General features: G+C 38.6%; 1 protein-coding gene across 1 annotated transcript; it reads right to left on the reverse strand.

The window, feature by feature from the left end:
• Positions 1 to 4,791: 4,791 nt before the first annotated feature.
• On the reverse strand, positions 4,792 to 26,953 carry cnn3a (calponin 3, acidic a). The gene is made up of 7 exons (XM_073863698.1): positions 26,719 to 26,953; positions 14,556 to 14,677; positions 8,505 to 8,571; positions 8,014 to 8,151; positions 6,747 to 6,857; positions 5,957 to 6,109; positions 4,792 to 5,803 (listed from the first exon to the last, which is right to left on the reverse strand). The coding sequence occupies exons 1-7, from the start codon at positions 26,773 to 26,775 to the stop codon at positions 5,462 to 5,464; spliced, it is 990 nt and encodes a 329-aa protein (XP_073719799.1). The 5' UTR covers positions 26,776 to 26,953; the 3' UTR covers positions 4,792 to 5,461.
• Between the last annotated feature and the right edge of the window lie 507 nt (positions 26,954 to 27,460).

The following is a 27,460-nucleotide window of genomic DNA, read 5'->3' on the forward strand; positions in this document are numbered from 1 at the left end:
TTTTGGCATTCCAATACTCGGCACAGATTTCCTCTCCTACACTAATATGATATTTGTCTCTTACTTTCAGAGCTGAAAATCTGGAGAAGAAATGTGTATCAGTATAGACTGCTGGTTTGGATTTATAAAGAGAGGAATCAATACTGAACCCGACTCTCTAAGTTCAGACATTTGTAGAGTCTGGGGAATGTGAGCGTTCTCCTAAAAAAATATCCACAGGCATGCAAGGAAGTTTCAGATGTCACGGACACACGGTTTCAGCTTTTATCCGGCACAATTTAAACTTTAAGTTCTGCTGTAAACTATCAGGGGATCTCATTAAACCTCACCAGTTTTTTACAAACATGACAATAATGATGCACAATATCTCTTAAACGTTTAAATGGTTTGGTTAATGCAAAACTGTTGTGAGCCAAAGGCATTCAAATGCAATTTTAACATGTATTGTGTATAATGGAAGAAACTAAAGACTGTAAACGAAGAAAAAAGAGGCAGATCGATTTTGTGTTTTTGTCCAGGAATAGTTAAAAGTTACTTTTCGGGAATAAGTCCCATGTCGATCAGCAGTCAGAGAACCGATTCCTCTTGACCAATAAATCTTTGTTTAGCTTTGTCAAGCTCAGCCTGAGGATCCGTGTGCTAATAAACTCCAGGCTGTTTCCACACAACTCCAAATGCTTTTCTCTGTTGTCTTTGGACCCATGATGTGCTTCTAGACAGCTGATCAATGCTAAGTTACTATTATGGGATGTGAAATCAATAGACAGAAGCAGATCTTTTTTTATCTCTGAAGTTAAACAGTGCAACATATGTTTAATATCTTGCAGAAGTTGTATATATGATGATAATGAAAAAGATTTTTCTAGTTTTCTGTTGGTTGCAAAGGCTTTGATTGCTGGCCCACGCTCTTATAAATAAAGGTTCCTCAAAGTTACTACACTTTTAAAATTAAAAGTGCCTCACAATGCCGAAGAAGAATGATTTTTGACTAAATGGTTCTTTGAGGAACCAAAGATGGTTCTTCTATGGCATCACTGCAAAAAACCTTTTAGGCAACTTTGAAGAGTCTCCAAATCTCTTTGCAATTCTGGTTCCTAAAGGTACAAACTTTATTGGGGTCTTTGTGCATAAAGAATGCATATTACCTAAAAGCATATGAACATATTTGTACCTAAATGGTATATATTAGGACATTTTTAAAGGGCACGGTCCCAGTGACAGCATTTGTACCTTGTTTCTAGTGTGTAAACATTTCTCAGGTCTCTCTTTGAACACTTCACGCAGCAAATACCTTAGCAGTTGAAATCTTATCTGGTCTGCGGTTGCTGCAGTAACAGTTTGTTTCAGACCTTTTCAATAATCGAGTCTCGGGTTTTTTGTCCTGGATTCCACAGCTCATACAAAGCGCCGATTATCTCCAAATAGCACAGAGGGGAGGGGCGGGGCTTCTGCGAATGCCTGCGTTTTCTCATGAAGCCGATTGGTTGTTCAGTCACTGTCCTGAATGATAGACCGTCCCGAACGTAGACGCTTTCATGTGGTCCTCCCCTCATGTGGACCCACTTATTTACACAATGAAAGTTCAACCGAGTCCACAAACACCCTCGACGTACAGATTTAGCACGCAGCGCAACATCTAAATTAGTAGATTTTTAATTCAAAACAAACATATTATTGGGGGTTTCATTGCACCGGATCACCACGGCAACAAAATAATGTGGAATTACGTGACGTGCATCCGAACCACCCGCAATGCGACGTGCGACTCAAACATGTCATTTTCTGTGCAAATAAAACCCTTTCTATTGAACTCAAATTGGCAATGGATCCACAAACCGGTCCAACTCTTGCAGTGTTCCAGCATGAGCCCTAGTGCACCAGTTTGCAATTCAGCCATGTTTTTGGACACAATGGGGCCTATTAGAAGCCAGAAAGGTCATTAGATGCACTATTCAACTCAGTGATCTGTCAGATGTTCCCCCTTAGAAAAAAATGGTCAAAATATGAACGCCAGCTGTCACTGAGGCAGTATCCTTTTATGTGCACCATTAGGTATACATTTGGTACCCATCTATATATCTGAGGTACTAGCTGTTCAAGCAGGCTTACTAATGAAAAAAAATGCAGAACATAATCCATTTCCCAAAACATACACACGCGCCAGGAGCAATTTTCTAGCAATTTATGTGTAATCCAATTCCATAGGGATACAGCGTAGACACATAGGCACAAGATGCAGCATTTGCACGAATTACTCGAACGCCGACTTGCTCTACTTTAGATTCCACACAGTGCGGTTATATAACCGTTTCCAGAAACTGTGGGCTATCGGCGGGAGGAGCAGTTTCCAAACGCCTCTGAGGGCAGCCTCAAAAACACAAGATTTATAGCTGCGCTGTGCTACTTGGGCAGAATGAACGCACATCTAAGGCCCTGTGCCACTTCAATTCAGCCTCATAAAATATCCAAGAGCACGAAACCAAATAACGAAATCAGGGCCGTTTAGAAAAACCACATCTCAGCATTGAAGGGCAACCGACACCAACTCTCAATAAAATGAGAAAAATACAAGACTAACATTTCCTGTCTTATTAAAAGGTGTAACTTTTGTAACTTTTAGAAGGATTTTATGACAGAAATGCAATATAATATACATAACTATATTATCAGCGGTGTATAAAGACCTTACAATATGAACTGTATTGTTTTTTTATACCTTAGAATGAGTCGTTTTTATCTACATACATGTTTATTCTACAGTAGCCCTAAATGGACAAACTGTTCTTTGGAGTGCATTTTGTCACCATGTTGTCTTAGGCCCTGTCCCAAATGGCACACTCCGGACTTTATGGACTTCCTCAGAGTCCACACTTTGATGACATCACAGCAGACCTTAGGGACCCTTGACGCGAGTCCACACCGGAGTCGTATTTTGGGAACGACTCAAGCATCAGGCTGGAAATAGGAAGAGAAGTTGCTAGTCAGTGTGAACTCCTCACTTTCGTCGTCTGATTGCTCTTTTGCAAGGACTTTTGGGTTGGTAAAGTGCGTGAAGCCTGCTGCAGTGCGAGCTTCGCAAAGACCACATCAAAGGGGATAAGGGGGTGCTGATGAGCACACTTCTGAGCGCAAAAATGACAGATGGGACAGCCTACGGCAGGGTTCCCCAAATCCTACCCTGAAGGGCCACAGCACTAGAGATCTGGTCCAACCCTAAACATACTTACCCACCTGCGATTTTCTAGTGATCATAAAGACCTTAATTAGCTTGCTCAGGTGTGTTTGATCAGGGTTGGAGCTAAACTCTGCAGTGCTTCGGCCCTCCAGAGTAAGACCCGGGGAACCCCGCCCCACGGATTCATAGACTCTGTCCTAAATGGCACACTCCGGACTTGTGGACCTCCTCAGAGTCCACATTTGATGACATCATGTAGTGCAGACCTTAGGGACCATTGACATGAATCCACAAGGGCGCACCAGAGTCGTATTTTGGGAACTTCGAGCGTCATGCCGGAAATGGGAAGAGAAGTTTGCCCTTCAGTGTGAACTCCTCCCATCCGTTGTCTGATTGCTCTTTCACAAGGACTTCTGGGTTGGTAAAGTGCGTGAAGCCTGCTGCAATGTGGGCTTCACAGAAGAACGCATCAAGAGTGCAAAGGGGGTGCTGATGAGCACACATCAGAGCGAAAAAAAATAGATGGGACACCCTACAGTCTCATAGGCCCTGTCCCAAATGGCACACTCCGGACTTATGGACTTCCTCAGAGTCCACACTTTGATGACATCATGTAGTGCAGACCTTAGGGACCCTTGACGTGAATCCACAAGGGCGCACCGGAGTTGTATTTTGGGAACGACTCAAGCGTCACGTTGGAAATAGAAAGAGAAGTTGCACATCAATGTGAAATCCTCCCTGCTGTCATCTGATTGGTCCGATTGCTCTTTCACAAGGAGTTCTATGTTAGTAAAGTGTGTGAAGCCTTCTGCAGTGCAGGCTTGCTGAGGACCGCATCAAGGGTGCAAATGGGGCACTGATGAGCACACTTTGGAGTGTAAAAATGACAGATGGGACACCCTATTGACTCATTGGTCCTGTCCCAAATGGCACACTATGGACTTGTGGACCTCCTTAGAGTCCACACTTTGATGACATCATGTATTGCAGACCTTAGGGACCCTTGACAGCAATCCACGAGGGCGCACCAGAATCGTATTTTGGGAACGACTCGAAATAGGAAGAGAAGCACATCAGTGTGAAATCCTCCCTTCCGTTGCCTGATTGCTCTTTAGGAAGGTCTTCTGGGTTGGTAAAGTGCGCAAAGGGGGCGCTGATGAGCACAGCTGGGACACCCTACGGACTCGTAGGCTCAGCGAGCACGCGCAATTTAAGGCCTTGAGATCGAAAGTCCACATGAAGTGCACCATTTTGAGACAGGGCCAAAGACAATGACGTGTTTGTCCTGTGGTGGCTACTGTAGCTTCTCTATGCGTTCCAAAAGGGAGGGGTGAGCTGTGGACTGAGCTGTTGGTTGCAATTCACCGTCTCACTGATAGATGCCGCTAAAAATCGGCACATCACCTTTAATTCTGATCAAATATGAATTTATAAATGAATAAACTAAACTTTTTGCTTTTTATAAACGCCATGCCAGCTTCTATGGCTATGTTCGTGGCGAGACAAAAAAGTTGTTTAAGATTAACTTTGTCTAAAAACTCTAAAACTAAACCAATACTAATACTTCAAAGACAATGGTGAAAATGCTAATACGAACAAAAAAGTTCAGATAGATATTCTTTGAGAACCAAGATATTCAATAGTTTATTTATAACATAAAATTTATTCATATAAAAAAACATATTACAGAAAAAGGTTTATATATTGAAAAGCAGGGCAATAAATACAGTGGGGAACAATTTTTTCCAGATATTATGGCACAAAGTAAAAAATAAGCAATAAAGTGGAATGTTTTGGTTGTCCCGTCTGTTAAAATTAATATTTAAAATGCTAATAATTAAAATTTCAGATCAAAAGATTCATATCCAGTTTCAGATTCATAACCATTGATATGAAAACCTTAAGATGGAATGTCTATTTTGTCCATTTTCTTCTCTGATGCGACCTGTCGTGCGTTGGTGTATAGCACAATTTCTATTAAAATGGGCTTCCGAATGAGCTTCTTTTAAGCAATCTGCTTTAAAACCCTAAAACTAAAAACAAAAGCGCATAGGGCAAAACAATCTCAGTTCTCCATACTTCATATAAAAACAATTAAAATGATAAAAACATCAACTTCACCATTGTTAAGATGGCAAATGTGAGAAAATATTCGTCTAAGACGCCGCCATCCAAACAGATGCGCTGGGAGGGGTAATTGTAGAAAGCGAAAGGCATAGCAAAAGACTTGCTCTGTTGACATACACTGTGTTAATACTGCTTTGACTAACAGCGCAGTAGCTTTCTCTAGTAGTCGATGCCCTGGTCATCAAAGTGCCCTCTGTACTCATCATGGTAATTGGCCTGATACTCTTCATCCTGATATTCCGCATGATAGTCACTGTCGCTGATTTCCGAACCGTTCGTGCCCGTGCCCTGGCTGCCGTTGGCGTGGACGACGGGGTCTGTTGGGGTCGCGCAATACTTGGGATCGTACACCTGGCGTCCCAGCCCGTACACGCTCATGCCCTTCTGAGACGCCACTTTATTGGTGCCCATCTGCAATGAGATGGTGGAGTTGTCCATTGGCTGGACGGCTGTCTTCTGGTCAAAGATGTCCCGTCTGGTGCCTGGGGCAGACATACCGGCCTGGGGAAAGACAGATATTAGGGTAAGTCATTATACACCACCAAACAAGTAAAAAAAAAAACTCATTGGCTGCTGGTTAAGACAAACAGATGGCAATTTAATTCGTTTACTGGGATTATCATTATCAACTTTGGATGTCTTTAACGGCTGTACCTGACTGGCACCTTTGTTAGTGCCCATTTGCAGACTGATGGTGGTCTGGTCATACGGTTTCTCCGCCTGTGTTTTGGGGTCATAAAGGTGTCTTCTGGTCCCGTAAGCGGTCATGCCGGCCTGGCTTGCACATTTGTTGGTTCCCATCTGAAAGTGAAGTCACAAAGACTTTAAATCACTTTGTTGTGATTTATTGTGATGTATAAATACAAGCATCAAAACAACCTATGGTCAACTTGGTCATTTTAGATCAGTCTACAGATCCAGATGGTTTTCTTTTTTATTGACATTTTCAACCTTTGATAGTGTAATTGTAGCTTTTAATATGAATTTCACGAGTTTACATTAACATGTAATCAATAGGGAATCAGCTAAAGAATATTTGGCGTGCGGTCCAAGGATTTGGACTCTGATTGGTTGGATTTTATGACCATGCTCCTCCCAAACTTAAACAAGTTTACTACAGTTCAGATGGCTTCAGGTTTTAACAAGTGTGCAGTGTATAAAAGCATGATCTAAATGAAAAAATTAGCAATCTTACAGGCTCTGTGTCTGAAATAGCTCCCTATTCCCTTAAATAGTCCACTATTTGACGGGACAGCCATTTGTAGTGGTCCAAAATTATAGTGAACCCTTCCACAGCGTTAGTGTCCGGATTTTTTATTCACTAATTCAAGTGGACTATATTGGCAAACTTCTTGCTCTTGAACTGACCTCCAATCAGTTTTAATTTAAAAGTCAATGCTATCCACAAAGAAAACATTTAAGAAAGTGTGTTTCCCATCTGAAGTCCAATGACACATTGGCCCGCCTTCATTTTCTCCTCATCAAAATGCCTCTGCTGTTTGTCTGCGTATTTCACACCGATGTCGACGTGCGTTTCCATTCCTTTGGTCTTTGCCTGTGAAAAAAGGCATAACGGTTTAATATTTTTTCAAGGCACAGTGCAGGAAGCAAAACAAGGCTCCGCATTCGTCATACGTCACTACAAAAAGTGTGTACACTACGCTTATACTCTCTCCTGAATGCGGGAGTCCAAGATGGCGGCGTTATCAGAAGCTAGTCATTTTATAAAGCTGTACGGATTACTTTTGCGAAAGATGGATGCATATTCTCCAGACCCCATATTCTTTTATTATAAAGATTGGAAGAGCTCTGACATTTTCAAAAATATTTGAATGTGTGTTTGTATGAAAAAGGATGGACATATGTAACTTGCAGGGTTCCCACACCTTAGTTAACTTCAAATTCAAGGACCTTTCAAGGACTTTCCAGGTACAATACCTTCAAATTCAATGACTAAATGTGGGGACACATTTTACTTGAGAGCAAGGTTACATCGTGTTACCTTTTAAGATACATTGTTACAGTTCCCTTTCGAGGGAACTCGCGCTGCGTCACTGCGGTGACACTTTAGGGACGCCTCCAGGGGTAAGTGCGTCTGAATGTCTATATCAAATTCAACCAATGGTGAGGCTTAATGACAAAGACAGGGTGACGCAGGAGCTGGGAGTATATCGCTATCTGAAATATTGCCAAAGATGGCGTTACAGGGACGCAGGAAGTATGGCAAGGGAGACTCAGCGTCTCATTCCCTTTTCAGGGAACAACAGTTACATACAAAACCAGAGACGTCTGTGTCAAACACAACTATGCAAAAAGCATTTTGGTATGCATCAACATTCGCATACAGAAGATACAAGCATTTAAAGCAAACAGTTTAGCATGTGTGCTTAAAAGGCTAGAAATGTTATGATATTATCCTACACTACACAGGGAATAATACGCATTTGTTTTCCAGAAAACTTCTTGCATAAAATAGATTCAAGCACTTTCAATGACCTGTATCTATGTATGTATATTTTCAAAAACTTCCCAGGGCCTTGAATTATTTCCTCCAGATTCACAAACTTTCAAGGACCCGTGGGAACCCTAACTCGTGTGGCTTCAGGTTGAGTAAGTCATGGGCTAATTTTCATTTTTGGTCGAACTATTCCTTTAATAGCATCTGTGTACATGTTCACATTTTTAAAATAATATATGTTTGGTAAACGTACCATACTGGCCAAAGCGAGGAGTGTGGTCTGGACCTGTGTCATGTTCCCATTTTCAAAGAGGTCGTTGGCTTCAAAGATGTCGTTGTGCTTGAGTCCGTAGGCTAAGATGGCTTTGATGAAGTTCCCAAGGTTCTCTAGCTGAGGAAGCAACAGAAACAGTGAGGGCGTGGTTTCACGGTAATCCAACTGGTTACCGCTGCTTTATTACAGATAAAAGAACTGGTTGTTGGTGGATGTGTTGAAGAGCGAATGAATGGGTCCATTTATTCTTAAAGCACATAAGAGGCTTCTCAATAGACACTGCTTAGCATGTGTGTTGTCAGATGTCTGTTCTGGTATTTGTCAGTAACACGATTTGTGCTTTGTTCTCATGCGGCTTTTTTATTAAAGAAACATGCAAAGACATGCATATTTATATAGTATTTTATACAAAGGTGTGTTTTGGCTGTGCAAAATTGTGAAGCATGGAAACAAAATTCAAAGCTATTTACCTTATGCCAGTTCAACTGAGAGTTGTTGATTTTCTTTATGGACCCAGGTTGAAGTTTGTTTATTAATCTAAAAAGAATAAATACACAAGATACATTAGATAAATTACGCAGCACTCTAAAATGCTTGATTGGCCAGTTGTGACATTCCGAGATAATCTTGAGACTTTTCCCATGTTTAAGTGTTATAAGAGGATCCCCAGTGCTTTCATCAACCTAAAAAATGGGAAAAAGATCAACCCAGTAACTTAGTTTTGGTAAACCATTCTCTCCAAGCATGTGCAAAAAATAGATCATTGAAATTTGGCTCCCCTTGTGATGTCAGAATAGGATCTTATTATTATAATACCACCCCTTAATCTGCACTATCCAACCACAGCACTGCCATTTATTACAGAGAGAGAAAATAATTGACAGCACAATTGAGTTTCAATTTCAACAAACCATTATTATGGCGATCAGTGTTTGCCTTTCATCAGCTTATTTGCATTTAAACGGACACATTTTTGCACAAACCTTCAAATTGGCAATTTTAATAGTAAATTATCTATATGATATTTTGAGCTAAAACGTCACATACGTACTCTGGGGACACCAAAGATTTACGTTTTCCGATTTCACATCTTAAAAAAAAGTCTTGTGAAATGTCCCCTTTGATAACATATTATATGACATTATTTTTACAAATGATTAAGCCAAAGTGTGTGTGTGTGAAATTTGAACATCTTGTCTTATCGTAAAACCAAATGTAAACAGGTTTTACTTGTGGAAGGTCTGCATTTGTTTAAAGTGAGCAAATAAAATATTTCAAACCAATATTTAAAGGGACACTACACTTTTTTTAAAAAAATATGCTAATTTTCCAGCTCCCCTAGAGTTAAACATTTGAATCTTACCGTTTTGGAATGCATTCAGCTAATCTCCGGGTCTGGCGCTACCACTTTTAGCATAGCTTAGCACAATCCATTGAATCTGATTAGACCATTAGCATTGTGCTCAAAAATAACCAAAGAGATTCAATATTTTTCCTATTTAAAACTTGACTCTTCTACAGTTCATCATGTACTAAGTCTGACAGAAAATTAAAAGTTGCGATTTTCTATGCAGATATGGTTGGCCTTTACTCTTATTCTGGCGTAATAATCAAGGACTTTGCTGATGTGACGTGGCTGCAGCAGGCGTTGTGATATTACGCACTGCCCGAAAATAGTCTCCAGATATTGAAAGTTACTAAGGGGACTATTTTCGGCTGCTGCGTGATATCAATGCGCCTGCTGCACCCATGGTATGGCAGCAAAGTCCTTGTTTATTACGCCAAAAAATTAGAGTATAGTTCCTAGCCATATCGGGCTAGAAAATCGCAACTTTTAATTTCTTAGTACAAAAAAAGTCTTAGTACACAATGCAACTATAGTAGGGATTAGTGTTGGGCGATATGCCCTATTTTCAGATCGTCCTATCGTCAGCCTGTGAGATCGGCGATACACGATATTATCGGGGGGCGGGGCAGTAGTTTACTCATTTTTTTTTTATTTGTTAATTTTTTACTCATTATAACAAGTCACTTGATGGGTGGACAAAAAAAAACAAGAGCAACACCGTCATGACCGCAACCTTCTTAAACCTGATCCCATTAATGCGAGCGCGTCATTAAAACCCTATCATGATTACTTAATAACTGTAGAAACATGCATCTGCGCACGCACACACACGTGCGCGCACATAAACAATTCAATGCATTGGTTTAGTGCTGTTGCAGAAGACTACACTTGTCAAGCAGTGGTGCTCTCATGAGGTGTCTTTTTAAACGCATCGGTCCAGCGGAACCCGATCATATTTTAAACACAATCATATATTAAACACGAGGGACGTGTTGCTACAACTCATTGAAATGCATATCATAAACAGGATTAATAACCAGTGATCTGACTTCGGACAGAGCGCAGCTTTCTGCACGTATGCGAGAGTGAGAGAGGCACCATGCAGCGGGTCATATTTTAAACAAAAAGTAAAGTTTGCCTCAGCTCGCATGAAACGCATTAAACTGAACAAATACATAAGGATTACTACCTTAGTTTATGTTTAGACTTTGGACAGACGCGAGAGCGCGTGCACTTGAGACAGAGAGAAGCGCAGCTGCTCATGACGCGGCGCGCCGGATTTTAGTGGTAGAAGGAGACCAAGACGCGCGCATTAATGCAGGTACGTGCAAGAAGGAATTCTCTCTTTACAAGCTCTCCACGTAAAGTGAAGCAAAACCCTCATGTGAGGAAAAGCATGCATTGTGGGTGTTAATATAAAACTGATGATGATAATAATAATAATAATAATAATAATAACCATTCGCCAACTATCGTCGTGACTATCGCCATGAAAGCCTCCCATTGGCGATATGTCTAAAGATCGTCGATACACGATACTATCGTCTATCGGCACAACCCTAGTAGGGATGCACCGATATGGAAATTTTGGCCGATACCGATAACTCTTTAAATTTGGGGGCCGATAACCGATATCTATAGGCCGAAATATTCATATTATTTTCACAATGAAAAACTCACAGAACGTGGACATCTTGTCTTTGCGCTAGACTAGCATACTCTTCTTAAGCCTGCAACATGTGTCATCTTCGTTCTTTGTCACAGAAAGCACCAATCAAAACTCCACATGGCCGGCAATGAGCAAGTGAAGTGGTTCAACAAACCAAAATAATCCATAATTTATCAGCTTTCATTTATCGGCCTAATTTTGCTATCAGACCGATAACCGATAATATTAAAAATAAGCAGTTATCGGCCGATAACGATAGGTCGGCCGATATATCGTGCATCCCTAAACTATAGAGTCAAGTTGTAAATAGGAAAAATATTGAAACTCTTTGGTTATTTTTTAGTGCGATGCTAATGGTCTAATCCAGTGGTCTCAAACTCTCGGCCCGCGGGCCATTTGCGGCCCGCCCTCCCCCTCTCTGCGGCCCGCGGCACCTTTCAACAATATAACATAATCTGGCCCGCAGAAAGATTTTTATTCACTTTGTTTCATATTTATTCCATTTTTAATTTAAACGTTTAAGGGTTCGTTCACATGTCGCGTCTAACAACGCGCGTTAAAACGAGTCAAGGCATTTCTTACTTTCTAAAGTGTTCGGGAGCAGAAGTTGCGTTCAGTGGCGTGGGTCGCGTCACCCGTTGCTACGCAGCCATGAGCCGCGCGCGCTCCGTGATTGCGAGGATAACGGAATGCGTGATCGGACTTTAATTCCTCATCTGAACCTCGCGTCAATCATATCATTTTCACCATCCGATCAGTTAATCTGTTTGGGACTTTGTAGTGTTTGTCCAGAGACGATTTGTTACTTCCGGGTGAATATCAGCTGTTACTCAGAGAAGAGCTGCGGTGGGGCTCACATCAAGAAGCCACAGCTTCTAATGGAGACACCGCATAATATGAGGCAGAGCCGTAGATGAAATGCAACACATAAACTACAGATAAGAAAAATTGCCATCAAAGTGCCCAGATTAAAAGAGGAAAGATGAGGAGAAACATACAGAGGATAAAAGTGTGTATACTGCTATAAATTAAGTAAGGGATAATGTAGAGGCAGCCGGTAGTTATTGGGAAATAAGCCTCGACAGTGTGATCAGGACCCGACGCGAAGCTACTTGCCACATAAGAAAAAAAACTGGACATGAATATGAATTTGAAACATTTTATTGGCATATTTGTTTTAAATTAACATTTTTATCCTTCCGCGAAACTTTGCACAGATGCATAAAATGATCGTAATACCTTATAAAGATCCTCTGCTTCATACTTGTCTCCATTTTTCTCTTTGAGAAGTTTTAATCCCCATTCTGTATTTTTTTGTGTGTTGGCTTCGTAGCTGTCATGCTCTATTTTGTCAAGTTCAGTCTCAGTAAGCTGTCTGTCTCTTGTCGTGGTTGTCGAGTGTTTGTCACAAGATGGCGCCACACAGACAGTAATCATTATTGATCTTTATTGGCGCAGAGCGATATTACTCGTGCAAGTAGCGCCGGCTATGCGTTATTATTTTGGAGCGGTTATTATTCGAAAAGAACGAACCTGCAAATGTCTCAACTGACCAATCAGAATCAAGCATTCCAGAGAGCCGTGTAATAATGAAGTATAATATATTATTATGTAGCTTGCTATGCAATTACACCTAGCAGTATTATATATTTTATTCTGTTTAACTAGCTTAACATTGACTACCCATTCAGAAGTTTTAGGATCACTTTCACTTATTTTCACATATTTTTCCACATATAATAGCAAATTCATTAAAACTGTGGAATAACAAAGATGGAACATAATAAAGTCAATACTATGACTGTAAACAATCCAAAATAAATCAAAACACAAACACTTACTTATGGTAATTTTTTGTAAAGAGAAGGTTAAGAAATTATTTACTTACATAAAATAATGTATATTTAAAAAAAAACCACTGCTTTTATTATACATTAAATAATATAATTTTATCAGTCAATTTACAGAAATATTGTACTTTTTTAACCTTAAAATAGCTCTGCGGCCCTCCAATTAAATGTCAATCTCAGAAATGGCCCCAAGCCAATTTGAGTTTGAGACCCCTGGTCTAATCAGATTCAATGGATTGTGCTAAGCTATGCTAAAAGTGCTAGCACCAGACCCGGAGATCAGCTGAATGGATTTCAAAACGGTGAGAATTAAATGTTTAACTTTAGGGGAGCTGAAAATTGAGGTTTGAAATTTTCAAAAAAGTGGAGTGTCCCTTTAATGTTTCTTGCCTTACTCATGAGGTAAAAAGAGGGAAAATGTACAAGCAGACGGTTGTTATTTCTGCGATACCAACCTGCTGCTGCCTACACATTATTTCTTATATAAGCATGACAGACTTTATGAAACATTTATGTGTGAAGTGTGTACATACCTGTATTACTTTCATCATCATACAAGATTGCTAAAATGTTGACTTTTAAATGGATTTGGAAAACAATCCTCCGTTTGCTATTGGTCAAAAAATACTCGACACTTTATATAAAATGCATTTTAACATGCGTTACAAAAGTGTAATTTGAAGCTTTAATGCCCGTTCACACAAAGAACAACGATAAATATGAAGAAAACTACATTAGCGTCCACACTAACAGAGTAATGTTGTGTTATTCTAAGCTTGCATACTACATTTTTACATTTCAAAAGGATCTCTTGACACAAAGTGCAATATAATAAACAACTATATTATTGGAACTGTATTATTTGTATTACCTTAAATGAGCCATTTTATCTACAAACACAGCGGGTCTCCTTATATGGAAGTTACCGCCATGTTTCCACAGAAGCCCTAAACAGACAAACCGTCCTACAGAATGCATTTCATCACTATGTAGTCTCATGCTGCGTTCACACCAGCTGCGGTAGAGGCGTCAAGCGCAAGTGATTTCGACGTTAGGTCAATGTAAAGACACGTTGACGTGCGTCTGGAGGTCTCGCGGCGCAAATGAGGCGTGTAGCGCGGTGCGGTAGATGCGATTCCGCTTCATTCGCACGTCTAGACTTGAGCATTGCCGCGGGAAATGCCCAAGTTGAAAAATGTGAACTTTGGCAAAAAAAGGAGCTTGCTCTAGTACAGAAAGCGAGCGGAGTCCCAGAAGCCCCTCCCATGATGCGTGAACTACAATTTCACGCGTGAATGAAGCGAGTAAACTCAAAATGTTCAAGCGGCAAACTAGACCCGAATTTGACGCCTCAAACGCGGCTGGTGTGAACCTACGGTCAGATGACGACATGTTTGTCCTGTGGCAGCTACCGTAGTTTCACTATGCGTTTTGAAACTGATGGGCGAGCTGTTGACAGAGCCGTTGGATGCAATTCACAGTCTCACCCCTAGATGCTGCTAAAATCTACACAGTGGACCTTTAAAAGTGTGAGCACTTTAAATTCAAAAAGATTTTGATTGGCTGTCAATGTTTTATTATTTATCATTTAGAAAAAAAGACTACGCACCACATCCGTACCAGCCCAAAAATTACAATTTACGCCCGTACTCACTCGCACAGAATGACGCCATCCTTCAGTCCTTTCTGAAAGTTGTCTCCGATGGGCATTCCAGTCACCTCCTCGATCCAGAAGCGAAGCTCCTCCTCTTTCTGTAGGTCATATTTCTGTGCGATCTGCGAGTAAGAGGAATAGGCCAATCGGTGAGCTCAAACATAATTTAAAAGTCAAACTGGCTCTGCAGTTCCTCTACACTGCTATTGTACAGTTTATTCATACATACATGCTTATCTGTGGCACTGGAGGGTCAATACGCTAGGCTGATCTTTACGAACAAAACATGTTTGCTTTCAATCACATGACAAAGAGATGAAAACAACATTTTGAATCTAATTTAATTCTACCTTAACCTTTGGAAAACCAGCAAATGCAGATTAATCTAATCAGATTGAACCTAAAAATGGTTTTCTTGGCGTTTACATTTAAAGCATGTGATGTAATTCAGACATGCGATTCGATCAGCAACAGAGCATACAACTGCACAGAGATGTAGCATGAAAGCATTCTTGCTCTCTCGTGCTCAATAGCATCATTAAACTGCTGACATTGAACACCAAGATTGGACAATGTGGAAAAAGAGAACAAACAACAGACGCTTACGGCCTTCAGACTGTTTTTCCCTCTTCGTTAAAGATATAGTTTACCAAATACTTATAGTAAGTTTACCAAAACTACGATGCATCACCACATTAGTATTTCAAACTAACATAAGCATCACATTTTGAAAACCTTGATGCACAGACACAAAATATAATGCATAAGTCTTATAGATGACCTTCTACAGATTATTTCTGTATCTTTTCTGAGCAGTATGGACATACAAATGTTCTCCTTTCTGTTTCACAAAAAAAGTAAAGAACATTACATAGTTATTTTGCACGCACCATTACTGTAAAGCAAAATTTATACAAGACCAGGAAATGATGTCATTCACACAGCTTTTTATTTTAAGGGTGACAAAGCTAAATGTGGCTATCAAGATGTGTCAGAGAAAGAAAGTCTAGATGTTGTTTTCAAGAGTAGGTGTTTTTGGATAATGGAAATGTCTCTTTTCACTGCCAAAACATGATAAGCAGGAGCCTTGCAAAAAACAGAACGTTCCTTACGGCCTTCGACAAGATGTCTGTTATCATAAACCTTTATAGCGAGCACAAACAGCCTTTAACCCTTGGATTTCCAGTCAATGCATTTTACTTTTGTTGTAGCTAATAATAATTCTTTTTAAAATAAGTCTTTGCCTTCCTTCTCAAAAATGGAAGGCAACAATAACATTCGCTAACAAACACTATGCCAAGTTTTTCCATTGAAGCACTGTCAGCTGACTTTGAATGTACATACAAATGAACTGGTTTTCTATAATTTTATTATCTAATTTGACTGCAACAACCTGATTGAAGTCACACATTTGAAAAGTTTGGATCAGGCAGAAACAACTCTAACGGTGGGTTCACACCAGCCGCGTTTGAGGCGTCAAATTCGCGTCTACCGCGTCTAGTTTGCCACTTCAACATTGAGTTTACTCGCTTTATTTGTGTGTGAAAACCGCGAGTGAAATTCTAGTCATCAAGAAATTCACGTGGAAATCCGCATCATGGGAGGGGTTTCTGTGACTGTGCTCACTTCCTGTAATCATGTCACTACTAGAGCAAGCTCCTGATTGGTTAACGTGGCGCGTTTTTCCGCCAACATTTTTCAAATCGCGCGTTTGGCGCGGCAATACTCCATTCGCGCAAACTAGAGGCATGAATTGCGTCTACCGTGCCACGCTACACGCCTCATTTGTGCCACGAGACCTCCAGACGCGCATCAGCACGTCTTTACATCAACTTAACATTGAAATCACTTGCGCTTGACGCCTCTACCGACGCTGGTCTGGACGCAGCATAAGGAAACAAATGATATCTTGGTTGTTTCTCCTAGGGGCCGTTTACACGACGATAAAGTTTTATGCTCTTTGGTGGTTTGTTTACACAACTACTGAGTTTATGTGGCACCTGAAAATGCAAACTTTTAAGTTGGGTTTCAAAGTGCAAGTTTTTAATAACAATGCTTTGTCCTCTCCGTGTAAATGACGTAAATGCAAATTTGTGCGAACACTGATGCCTACAAGATGTGTCAAGTCAGTCTTAAGGCATGTGCGCGTATAACCAAAACAATGGCGACGGCCTACAGGACTGTGTTTGTTTGTGCTGCATAAAATACAAAATTTTGGTTTTATAGTCCACGGTCACTTGTAGTAATAAACCTACTCAAAATAGTAATAGTAAAAAAAGCTGCTCAATGCTTTCATCGTCTTGATTGTTTGAATTTTACTATTTGTGGAGGAATGTGTCTGTCCGAAGGCTTGCCATTTTAATTTAATGTATAACATCACCAACAGCTACTGGCCTGGCATATGTAATATAGGAGATTAAATCATCTTCGCTGATCCATGCAAACGTGGATCTTTTTGACAGCGTTATTGTGTGTGCGTGATATTTTTCATAATCGCAAAAGGAAAGACTTTCAGTTTTCGTGTAAACAGCCCTAGACACCAATGAGTTGAAATACTGATAAAGCAGATGCGTGTCATTTTAGTGTTGTTTTCAAACAGGTTTCCTTTTTGGCATTAGATAAACACATACATTAACAGTCCTGCCCCAAACTTAACCACATTGGTTGACCACTGCTGTTTTGACATGCAAGCTTTTAGATTTTATCAGTTATATAAAGCATTAAACAACTTATGACTCTGCATATTAAGCTAGGATATGATAAGAAAAAATGGCGCACTGTAGCTTTAAGTCTCTTAACTTCACCAGGAATTTTCCTTGTCATCTAGAGTTTTCTCTAGACAACACCACAAACTGTCCTTAGATTTGCCAGGCTCTCAAAGTCAACAATAAAAGTCAAATATCTCTTAAGGTATTTAAGTAGAAACCCCAGAGATTTTAAGTTGATACTTAAATGCAACAAGATATTTCTCGGGGCTATTAAATTCCATAGAAAGGCTGAAGATCAATATTGGCGTCTCCCACATGACCACTAGGAAAAATGGTGCGTGGGGTGTTGAGGCAGCTCCCTTGTGCAATTTGAGGTCATGCGAGATGACTTTTCTCCTATAATGACAGGCAGAACGTTAAACCGTACAACTCATCTTTGAAGAACTGCAGAACCTTATCCACGTTCCAAATAGATCAAAATGAACGATTTCAGATGTGGCGGGTTCGGAAAACGTTACATCTCCGATATAATGAGCCACCGACTTGCATGATTTATATTAAACACGAGTCGGACAATGAAGACGGACAAAAACATAAAAAGAATGAGCTTAACGACGAGATGGAAAGATCGGAAAACCGTCTGTCTTTCAGTCTGCCGGGAAACCAGCCAGTTGTAGAAATAAAGGGGAACAGAAATGTGGAAAAGTGACATGGCTCGTGATGGAGATGTTATAGGCATCTGCTGAAGAAGAACATTCTGGAAAGTTGCGGCTTGATCTCTAGCTCGCCTCCCCCACTTCATGCCGAGCATTTAGTGATGACGGCACAAAAAAACTAAGAAGGTCAAGAGGCGAAAGGGCTCTCAACATGACACGATCAATTCATCAAACAATCCCTTAGAGATTGATAAAACAGTGGAAGGAAGGAAAAAAGAGCAACCCTCTCACCTCAAGTTAAAATTTAAAAATAAAATAAAACTTACAACAGAAAAGGAAAAAAGATTCTTGCATTATTTAATAACCTCTATTAGGATGATTAGTTTCTTTCCCATCTTATAAATAAATACTATGGAATGTGCTGACATCAAGTATGCATACTTAATCACATGTGAGCAACCAGTCCAGCCAGTATTAAGCAATTTTTAACTCTGTTCTCTGGAAACGCTCAGTAGAGCGGACAACATGGAGAGATTCGCTCTACTATGCATGTGAAATCAACTAGAAATGCTCTTTCAAAAGATTTCAAATAAAACACAATGGGTCAACGACCTTACAAATGGGTCAGGACATTCATCCTGAGAAACAGTTATACCAACTACTAGTCAACATTTAAAGTGGATCAAAACCTTTTCTAAAAGTCGTCTTAAAATCAATACCCAATACCCATTCTTGTCTTAGGACAACTTGGATGACAATTTTTGATCCATTTTTACATTTTGTTGAAGGGTTCGAAATAGCTTTAAGCATATTGCTATTAAGTTCTCGTTGATTGGTTGCTAGTGCATTGCTAGATGGTTGCTAAGGTGTTTTGAGCATTTACTTGGTTACATATTGGCTCAAGTCTAACGCGTTAATACCCAGGACCCAGGTCCCTATGGTGTATTATGGCCCAGGTCAGTGGTTCTCAAACTGGGGGGAGGCGCAAAATGGTGCCGTGGGCCCAAGTTTATGACATTTTATAAAATGCATGAATTTATTATAAATTCTGTGTAAATGAAAAAAAGGCTACTAACCAACAGCATTACATTGTACAATTTAATGTTTTGTTTCATTCAAATTCTAAGTTTTATGTTTTACATTTTCTTTGGGGGCATGAATGGAATCCAGCCTACATGGCGAGGGGAGGCGGGTCGGGGTGTGTGCATGCCGAAAAGTTTGAGAACCACTGGCCCAAGTCCTACTAAAAATGCATAAATGGATAAAAAATTAATAACCACATCTCTACTCAATACACTACAATCTGGGTTATCTTGCTAAATTATTACTAAAATTGAATCAGTATGTGAATACGCTTAGAGATTTGTTATAAACCCCAAACTTCAACTCTTTCCCCCGCCATTGACGAGTTAACTAGTCAATTAAGAGAAAACGCTTCCCTGCCTGACGAGTATTTCCGGCTTTTCGCAACTTATAAAAAACCGGAAGTATCGACCTAGGGCAAACAGCTGTATGTCCGTGAATGTTTTGAGGATCGCTCCGAATCTGATTTCTATCAAAAGTCCTTCACAAAAATGGAATTAACTCAGCTTTTTGCTCAAAATTTGGCGTTTTCGAAAAACCTACCCATATTTGAGAGGTGATAAAAGAGAACTACCGTTTGTTGTCGTTTGAAAGCAGAGGGTCTGTTCTTTCATTTGATAAAATATATAAACATACAATACAATATAAGAAATTTTTTGGAAAATCATGAAAAATGCTGGTGCTGGCTGGCAACTTTTGTTTTTTAAATGCTGGTGAGGAAAGAGTTAAGTACAGGTGATGCCATAGAAGAACAATTAATGGATAAGAAACATTTAACATCCAAATAAACTTTTGGTTTCACAAAAAGCTTTTTGCAGTGGAAAAGGGGTTATTTATACTATATATGGGCAATAGAAAATGGTTCTTTGACTGAATGGCTTTAGTTTATGGGGAACCATACATGGTTCTTCTAGTGCCTTTATTTTTAAAAGTGTAATAGTAATGTTTGCACTACTAAATAAAAATATTGACATAATGATGCTAAAAGACACTAAACAATCAAACCTGCTGAACTGTTACTTCTCAACCTTTGGCTAAAAGGCTTTTAAACTTTCTGCGAACTTTGATAATCCTTCTATAAACATCTTATTGTCATACATGTTTACACTGCTATGAGATCCTACAGAACAATAGATGCCAAACAATAGCTTCAGGAAAGCGCACTTTCCTGTCCTTCCCAAAATGGCAACGCAGGGTTAACAACTGCAGCCACACTCGGTGGGCAAAGCCTAAACCAATCCTGAAAAATATTGCTTATCGGCACACTGTGGGGATTGTTTTGGGCTGTTGCCCATCGGTAGTCAAAGCACAGCAATAAAAGATCTTTTGCGCTGAGGTTCAAGAATGTGGCATTAAGAGCCGTGGACCAAAGCCATCAGGTTAACCTGGTGTTGGTTTATCCAAGAACCACCGTGACCTCCCAGTTCTGACGCTAATCTTTACTCCCATTGGCCTCTCCCAGGACACTGGGGCTGGAATTGTGGGCCCACTGGAGGATTTCCATGCAGACAGACCATAAGACGGCACGCATGCTCGAATGGACAGAAAATGAGATTGGTCATCGAGCCAACCATAATATGAATTTACTACAGTGAGAAAAAGCCATTTCCCAAGCTCGAGAGACTCGACAGTTGAACCACATCCAAACCTTTCAGGGGAAATTCCTCTGTATGTAAATTGTGTCTTGGGGGAAGATCTGACAGCTGTGTAAAACTAGAAATTTGTTGGACAAAATATGAGACAATGTATTCCGCCTAGAGAGATGTGCGAAGTCTGCGAACTACTGTCTGTGTCTACTCTTAAAAGATAACAGAAAGCCAGAGATACCATGCCAAAAAGTCTGCATTACCAAAACATTTAAAGATGAAGACCATCTTAAACCTAAATCTTTTGCACAGTACTATATAGGCTTAATACATCAACCAAGGAAAGGTTGCCCCACACACCCCACTAAAATACTCTATTGTATGAACTATTCACTGGTTCTAAAGGAAAGGAGACCGTCCCATCCTATTCGTTTTAGCAACAACCCTGACGTCACCAATGGCTTCCAACAGTTTTCCTTCAGGATTGGCTTTCTGACCTCTTACTGACTGTACAATCTGGCAAACTGAATTTGACAAAAACAAGTAACATCATTACTATACTGCAAAACAAACGTTAAGGATATAATAGGAAGTTAATGACCCCTCTACCATGTATAAAAATAACTCAGAACAATATATTTACTGTGCTGGTCGACATTGGATAATGCTTTGGCAACAAGCCCGTAATAGGTGACCAATTGTGTCTAACAATTCATAACCATAGAGAGGTGGTTTTATGAGACAAGAAAAACAACCTTTACGTATTTTTTTTGTGGAATAATTCAGTTTGAGAACGTGGTGCGATTCGTTGACATTTAAAGGGATTTAGAACGTATTATCGTTAGGGATGGGCACGGATATTCGAATATTCGAATATTCGATCGGCAATAATAATTCGAATTTAAAAAATGCTATTCGAATGTTTGTTTGTTTTTAATGTGCCACCAAAGGGTTATGACTTATTTAATGCTTTTTCACTTCATCTATACTCTTTTACAGACTTAAATGTAAGATATACATGAACATTAATTCGTATATATTTCTGATTGTTTGGCACTGCAGATTGCAGACGAATTTAAGTTTTTTTTCTTTTATCTCCGGGTTTGGCCGCGCAGCGCCATATTTGGCAACCGGCTCAGTGAGGGCTCACGTGTTATTAAACGTGCTTCTCCGCCGCCCGCATCAACACATCATGAGAGATTTGTAAGCTTTCTGTTATTAAGTCTACTTTATTTTGTTAATAACGAGACAGACACGGAGAACGAAATGAAACGGAGAACATTTATTATATGCGGTGCTCTTTCAAAAATGAACCGGATAACTGCACATGGCTGTTTAAAAGCAAAGCACCGTCTTTGTGAAATCTTGTTAAATTAAGCTAACGTTAGTAACTTTGCACAGTCAACAATAATCTATCGAGCCAGCTTACGTTATTTGTAAAATAATGTTAAATACAGATATTCAATCCGTCTGTTGTTTTTATCGGATAACCATCTCACGTGCAACACGAGGAAGAGTTTTCTCCGCAGCACCGGCATTATTGTATCTAGTCAGAAGAACGGGCTTTCACCGAAGCAGGTAGGGTAAAGATGGTTTCTTTATTCACAAATACATGTCAAACTAAACTGAGAAGATATTTATATGTTGACTGAGCAGTCGGTTATGTAGATGCGTTTTTTCGTTTTCTCCGGGCTCTTATTTGGAGTCTGTTTAAGGGTTTAAATGATGATAGCCTACTTTGTCAAGTCCTCAAACTTAAACTTCCCAAGTCCTCAAACTTCGCTTAGATTTGGGGTTAATGTATAATATTTGGTATAATATAATTTATGTAAGATCCAACAGTAATGAATTCATAACGACCGACTTGAAACTAAGGGTTTGACTGACTCAGACTTCGCTCCGCATGGGGTTTTAACGCTTTTTTTCTGTAGGATATTTTTAAGAAGAATTTAAAATATATATATACAATTTACAATGTTTTCAACTTAAAAATACATACATACATATACATACAGAATATAAGTTTAGCTTGTTGTGGATATTTCCTAATTATAAGCCTTCTGTGAAATTATGAAAAAATGAAAAATACAAAAGACACATGTCTTAATTAACATAATTTAATAAACGAATATTCGAATATTCGTTCTTTATGAGCTTAAATATTCGAATAGTAAATTACTGGAAAATGCCCATCCCTAATTATCGTAAATCTCAAACGTCTGAACTTTATGGCAAAAAGAGACTTCCCACATTTGCAAAGTTCAACTTGGAGAAAAACAGCAGATAGACGCTTTCGCTATTCGGCAGGAGAGGGCTGCCGATGAAACTCAAGAAACAAGACAAACAAGTCTTTGAAAAAAACGTCATGATCCCGGAGAGCGTTCAAAACAACACAAAGAACATTCTAGTACTTCCAGATTATTCCTGATTCAAAGGTATTTCTCAAAGGAAACTGAAAAACTTGTGTATATACACATGACATGTATACATACATACTGTATGGACTTCAACCTAAAACAACCATGCACATACTCTAAAACACACAATTTATGTCAAATTAGTATGCAACATAAAAAAATATAACCCTGCATTCCTAAACAGTTATGATCCAGATTTATTGTTGATATAATCTACTCTATAAAGCATATTGTCTATGCACTTCGTAAAGCCTTGAAAAATAGCCTACATTCCTTACATAACACCCAGTTGTTATTTTTTCCACATTGCAAACCAAACACCAGAGGTAAAGCTTCATGTATATTTGCCCAATTTAAAATGGCAAGAGCACTACAAACAAAGTTTACCAGTACTAGAAAAGAGCCAACATCTCTATATAATCCAATAAATCCTAATAGTTAAAGGAACATTACGTAAGAAATGTATATCAATTAATCATAAAATGGCACTGATATATCACTAGACATTAAGAAATCATTTTTATTTTAACAGTGGTCTGGCCAGGATATTGTCATTTAAAATTTGGAGTTGCAGCCCTCAACTGATGTTTATGTTGTCATTTTGTGTGTTGGCCGGCAGTTGTGTGATTGCAGTACCAGTTTTAGCCACAAGTTTTGTGATTGCAATACCAATCCTACATACTGTTCCTTTAAAGGAATATTCTACTCATTTTCAACACTAAAATATGTTATTACCTTAACTAAGAATTGTTGATATATCCCTCTATCATCTGCGTGCGCGCACGCAAGCGCTGGAGCGCGCCGCGACGCCCCGACAGCACCCAGCCCAGCCCCACCCATTCAATGGTACCAATCAGAGACAAAGCCAGAAGTGACCAAACACATCAATGTTTTTCCTATTTAAGACAAGTAGTTATATAGGTGGTACAAAATAAAACGTAGCGCTTTTCTAAGCGGATTTAAAAGAGGAGCTACATTTTATGGGGTAATAGCACTTTTGGGAGTACTTCGACTCGGCGCAGTAACACCCTCCCTCTCCCATTATGAGAGTGAGAAGGGGTGGCGGACTTTTCAGGCGAGTCGAAGTACTCCCAAAAGTGCTATTACGCCATAAAATATAGTTCCTCTTTTAAATCCGCTTAGAAAAGCGCTACGTTTTATTTTGTACCACCAAACTTGCTCGTATAACTACTCGTCTTAAATAGAAAAACGTTGATGTGTTTGGTCACTTCTAACTTTATCTCTAAATGGTACCATTGAATGAATGGGGCTAAGCTAAATGCTATCGAAGCGTCGCAGCGCGCTCCAGCGCTTACGTGCACGCACACAGATGAAAGAGGGATGTATCAACAATTCTTATTTAAGGTAATAACATATTTTAATATTGAAAATGAGTAGACTATTCCTTTAACTTTAAAAAGAACCTATACGTGACCCTGGATCACAAAACCAGTCATAAGTAGCAATAGCCAAAAATACATCGTATGGGTCAAAATTACCTATTTTTTTGCAAAAATCATTAAAATATTACATTTCCTACCATAAATCTCTCAAAATGTATTTATCATTAGTAATGTGTGTTACTAAGGACTTCATTTGGATAATTATAAAAAAAAAAATCTCAATTAGACTTTTTTGCACACTTTGATTCCAGATGATGTATAAATCAGAATAAAAAACTTTTATGACTGGTTTTATGTTCCTATATCACATATGAATGTATAGGACATACTCTACAGGATAATAATGTACTACCATCTATCAAAACCGAATAAAATGGAAAAGTCGTCATGATCTACAAGGTAAACCGGTGTAATGGATCTAGCCAAATTGGTCAGGATCAATACATTGCACTTTTAACGTTTGAGCCATTAATTTACATTTAAAGTGTTTGTAAATGTAAAGTATACAGTTACAAATGTAACATTCATTCATTCGTTCGTTCATTCATTCAGCTAAAAAATTAATTTCTGCATTGCTGGGTCAAACACACTTTGACAGATCAAAGGAAGTGTCTAAACTTCTCAATGAAATGGGATTATACACATCACAGCTGTTCCGGTACTTCTGTCACATTTTAGGAATGCATAGAATTCCAAAATGTAGCCTTTACTTCCGATGGGCTGAACAAGCATTCTTTACTTCAGAAGTGATCACTTGTTGTTATATACTTGGGCAACGATATACCTTATTTACCTTTGGGGTTACACATCTTTATTTACCGGTCTAAAAGAATAAATATTCAGTAAACTTACACAAATAGAATGATCGGCCTTCTTTAGTATTGGTGATATGAATCTTAAGCAAACCCAATGAACAGTCTCTCTTTAATTCATCAGCTGCTGATACTCACAGATTCTGGAATAGTCTTTTTCTTTCCAACTAATTTACATTTACATCTATGCATTTGGCAGATGCTTTTATCCAAAGTGACTTATTAAGTGTTATTCAGCATAACATTTTTTTACAAGTATGTGTGTTCCCTGGGTTGGAACCAATAATATTTTGCTATGCTAATGCAATGCTCTTGCACTTCTTCTCCTACCGTTTAAATGTATTACTTAACCCTTAAAGGCAAAGCAATAATAGTGTAGTTCATTTTATTGATTACATGTTTCTTGTTATTTTACCTTCAAAGCTAAATTGGTCGTCTTCTGTTGTGTTTTAAAAGCGCTATAAAAGTAATATTGTATAATATTTGACATAAAATGGTATAAAACTGATTATTTTCAGTCTGAACATATGAATCTCACAGATCAAGAAACAACAAACTTTCTGTCAACAACCACTAGTGTCCACCCAAATTGATGATTTATAACATCATACTCCTTTATTCACATCTGAATGCAAATGACTCTACTCAGCAATATCTTTATTCTGTAAAATCATTTTTTTTTTGTGAATCACAGTGATACTGAGACAAATAAGAGAAAGAGATTCCATTGCCTATGTCCAAATCAATTTAATCATGAATTGGTTAATACATCTAAAATTATGACATTTGTACCTTCATTTGTAAACTTTTGTTTTGTTATATTAACTTGGACAGAGTAAGTTACAGTTGTGCCCTATTTTAACCAGTCATTGTAATATACAGAACATAATACAAAGCATAATTTACTTACAAAACAATATTACTTGATGGAAAAGTGCTGTAGTATACTTTACTGTAGTAAACTGAATCAAAATTGCTATATAATATAGCTATAGTTTTTATATATAGCCTAGTCACAGATATTCAACCGTACCTCAGTAAATAGTTAAGTGTTTACTACAATTTATCAATTCACTGTAGTTGATACTACTGAATACTGTAGTGTACTTTAACGGAGTGTGGTTATGACTTAACGTTACTAAAGAATACTACAACTGACTAAAGTAAACACTAAAATATACCACAGTATTTGGTTAACGTTAGTTTTCATGTGGGTTATTCGCTTTTTAAACTTAATTCTACACCGTAAGGCCCACAAAGCTTGAATTAAACTTTCACGACGGATGTGATTCTCACTGCTAAACTAACAACAAAAGTAGCAGCAAAATAAACATTTTATTTAAAAGTTCAGAAAAGAACAAAGGACATTTTTGAACGTTTGATTCTTTAAATAACCCACATAACGTTACATAAATCAACATTTCAAGAAACATATAACTGTTAACGTTAAGGATTTGCATATAGAAGTGATAAAAAAAAACTTTAAATGTAACGTTACCTTGTTTTTAACCTCTGCAGATAATCCGTAGGCTGGTCCCTTGTTAAACTGAGTCATGATTCACTTTTTGAGTTTTCTCAAAGAGTCAATAAACAGGCCAACAAAGAAACAACGGAGTAAATCAGTAAAGATGCGGTAAAATCGCGGCACAGATGGAGTAAATCACGAGAAAGATGACCTGGTGCTCCGCGTGCATGTGTAATCCACGTTCACTTCACACAACAGAAACTCTCGCGCAAAAACTTCTCGCTTCTATCTCAGATTCGGGGCGGAGCCACGTACTTCTACAGCCAATCAGACGTGTCGGTTTTGCATATCAGGCAGTCTGTTGTTTCTCTCGCAATAATCTTTAAAGGTCACTGATTGTTTGGGTGCCATTGGTTAATGGTAATGTTAATGACCGAGTTTCAGTTTACTGGTGAAGTGTTTTGTCTCTGATCGTATTGTAAAAGATATGTTTATCCTTGTCTTTTTTGTGACGTGTATACGTGTATCAGATTAATAATGTCTGGGCATGTAACCATGAATACATTTAAATGCAATTAATAAAGTGTGTCTATGTTTAAATTGATTCATTAAAATATGACTGAATTTATTCATGAGAAACATAAACACCAAAATTTAAAAAAAATCCATTTTCTTTAAAAGCTTTTTTTCAAATTTCTAATAAGTTATATATATATATATATATATATATATATATATATATATATATATATATATATATATATATATATATATA

Source organism: Misgurnus anguillicaudatus, chromosome 25 (assembly GCF_027580225.2).
Source record: "Misgurnus anguillicaudatus chromosome 25, ASM2758022v2, whole genome shotgun sequence".
Classification (NCBI taxonomy): domain Eukaryota; kingdom Metazoa; phylum Chordata; class Actinopteri; order Cypriniformes; family Cobitidae; genus Misgurnus; species Misgurnus anguillicaudatus.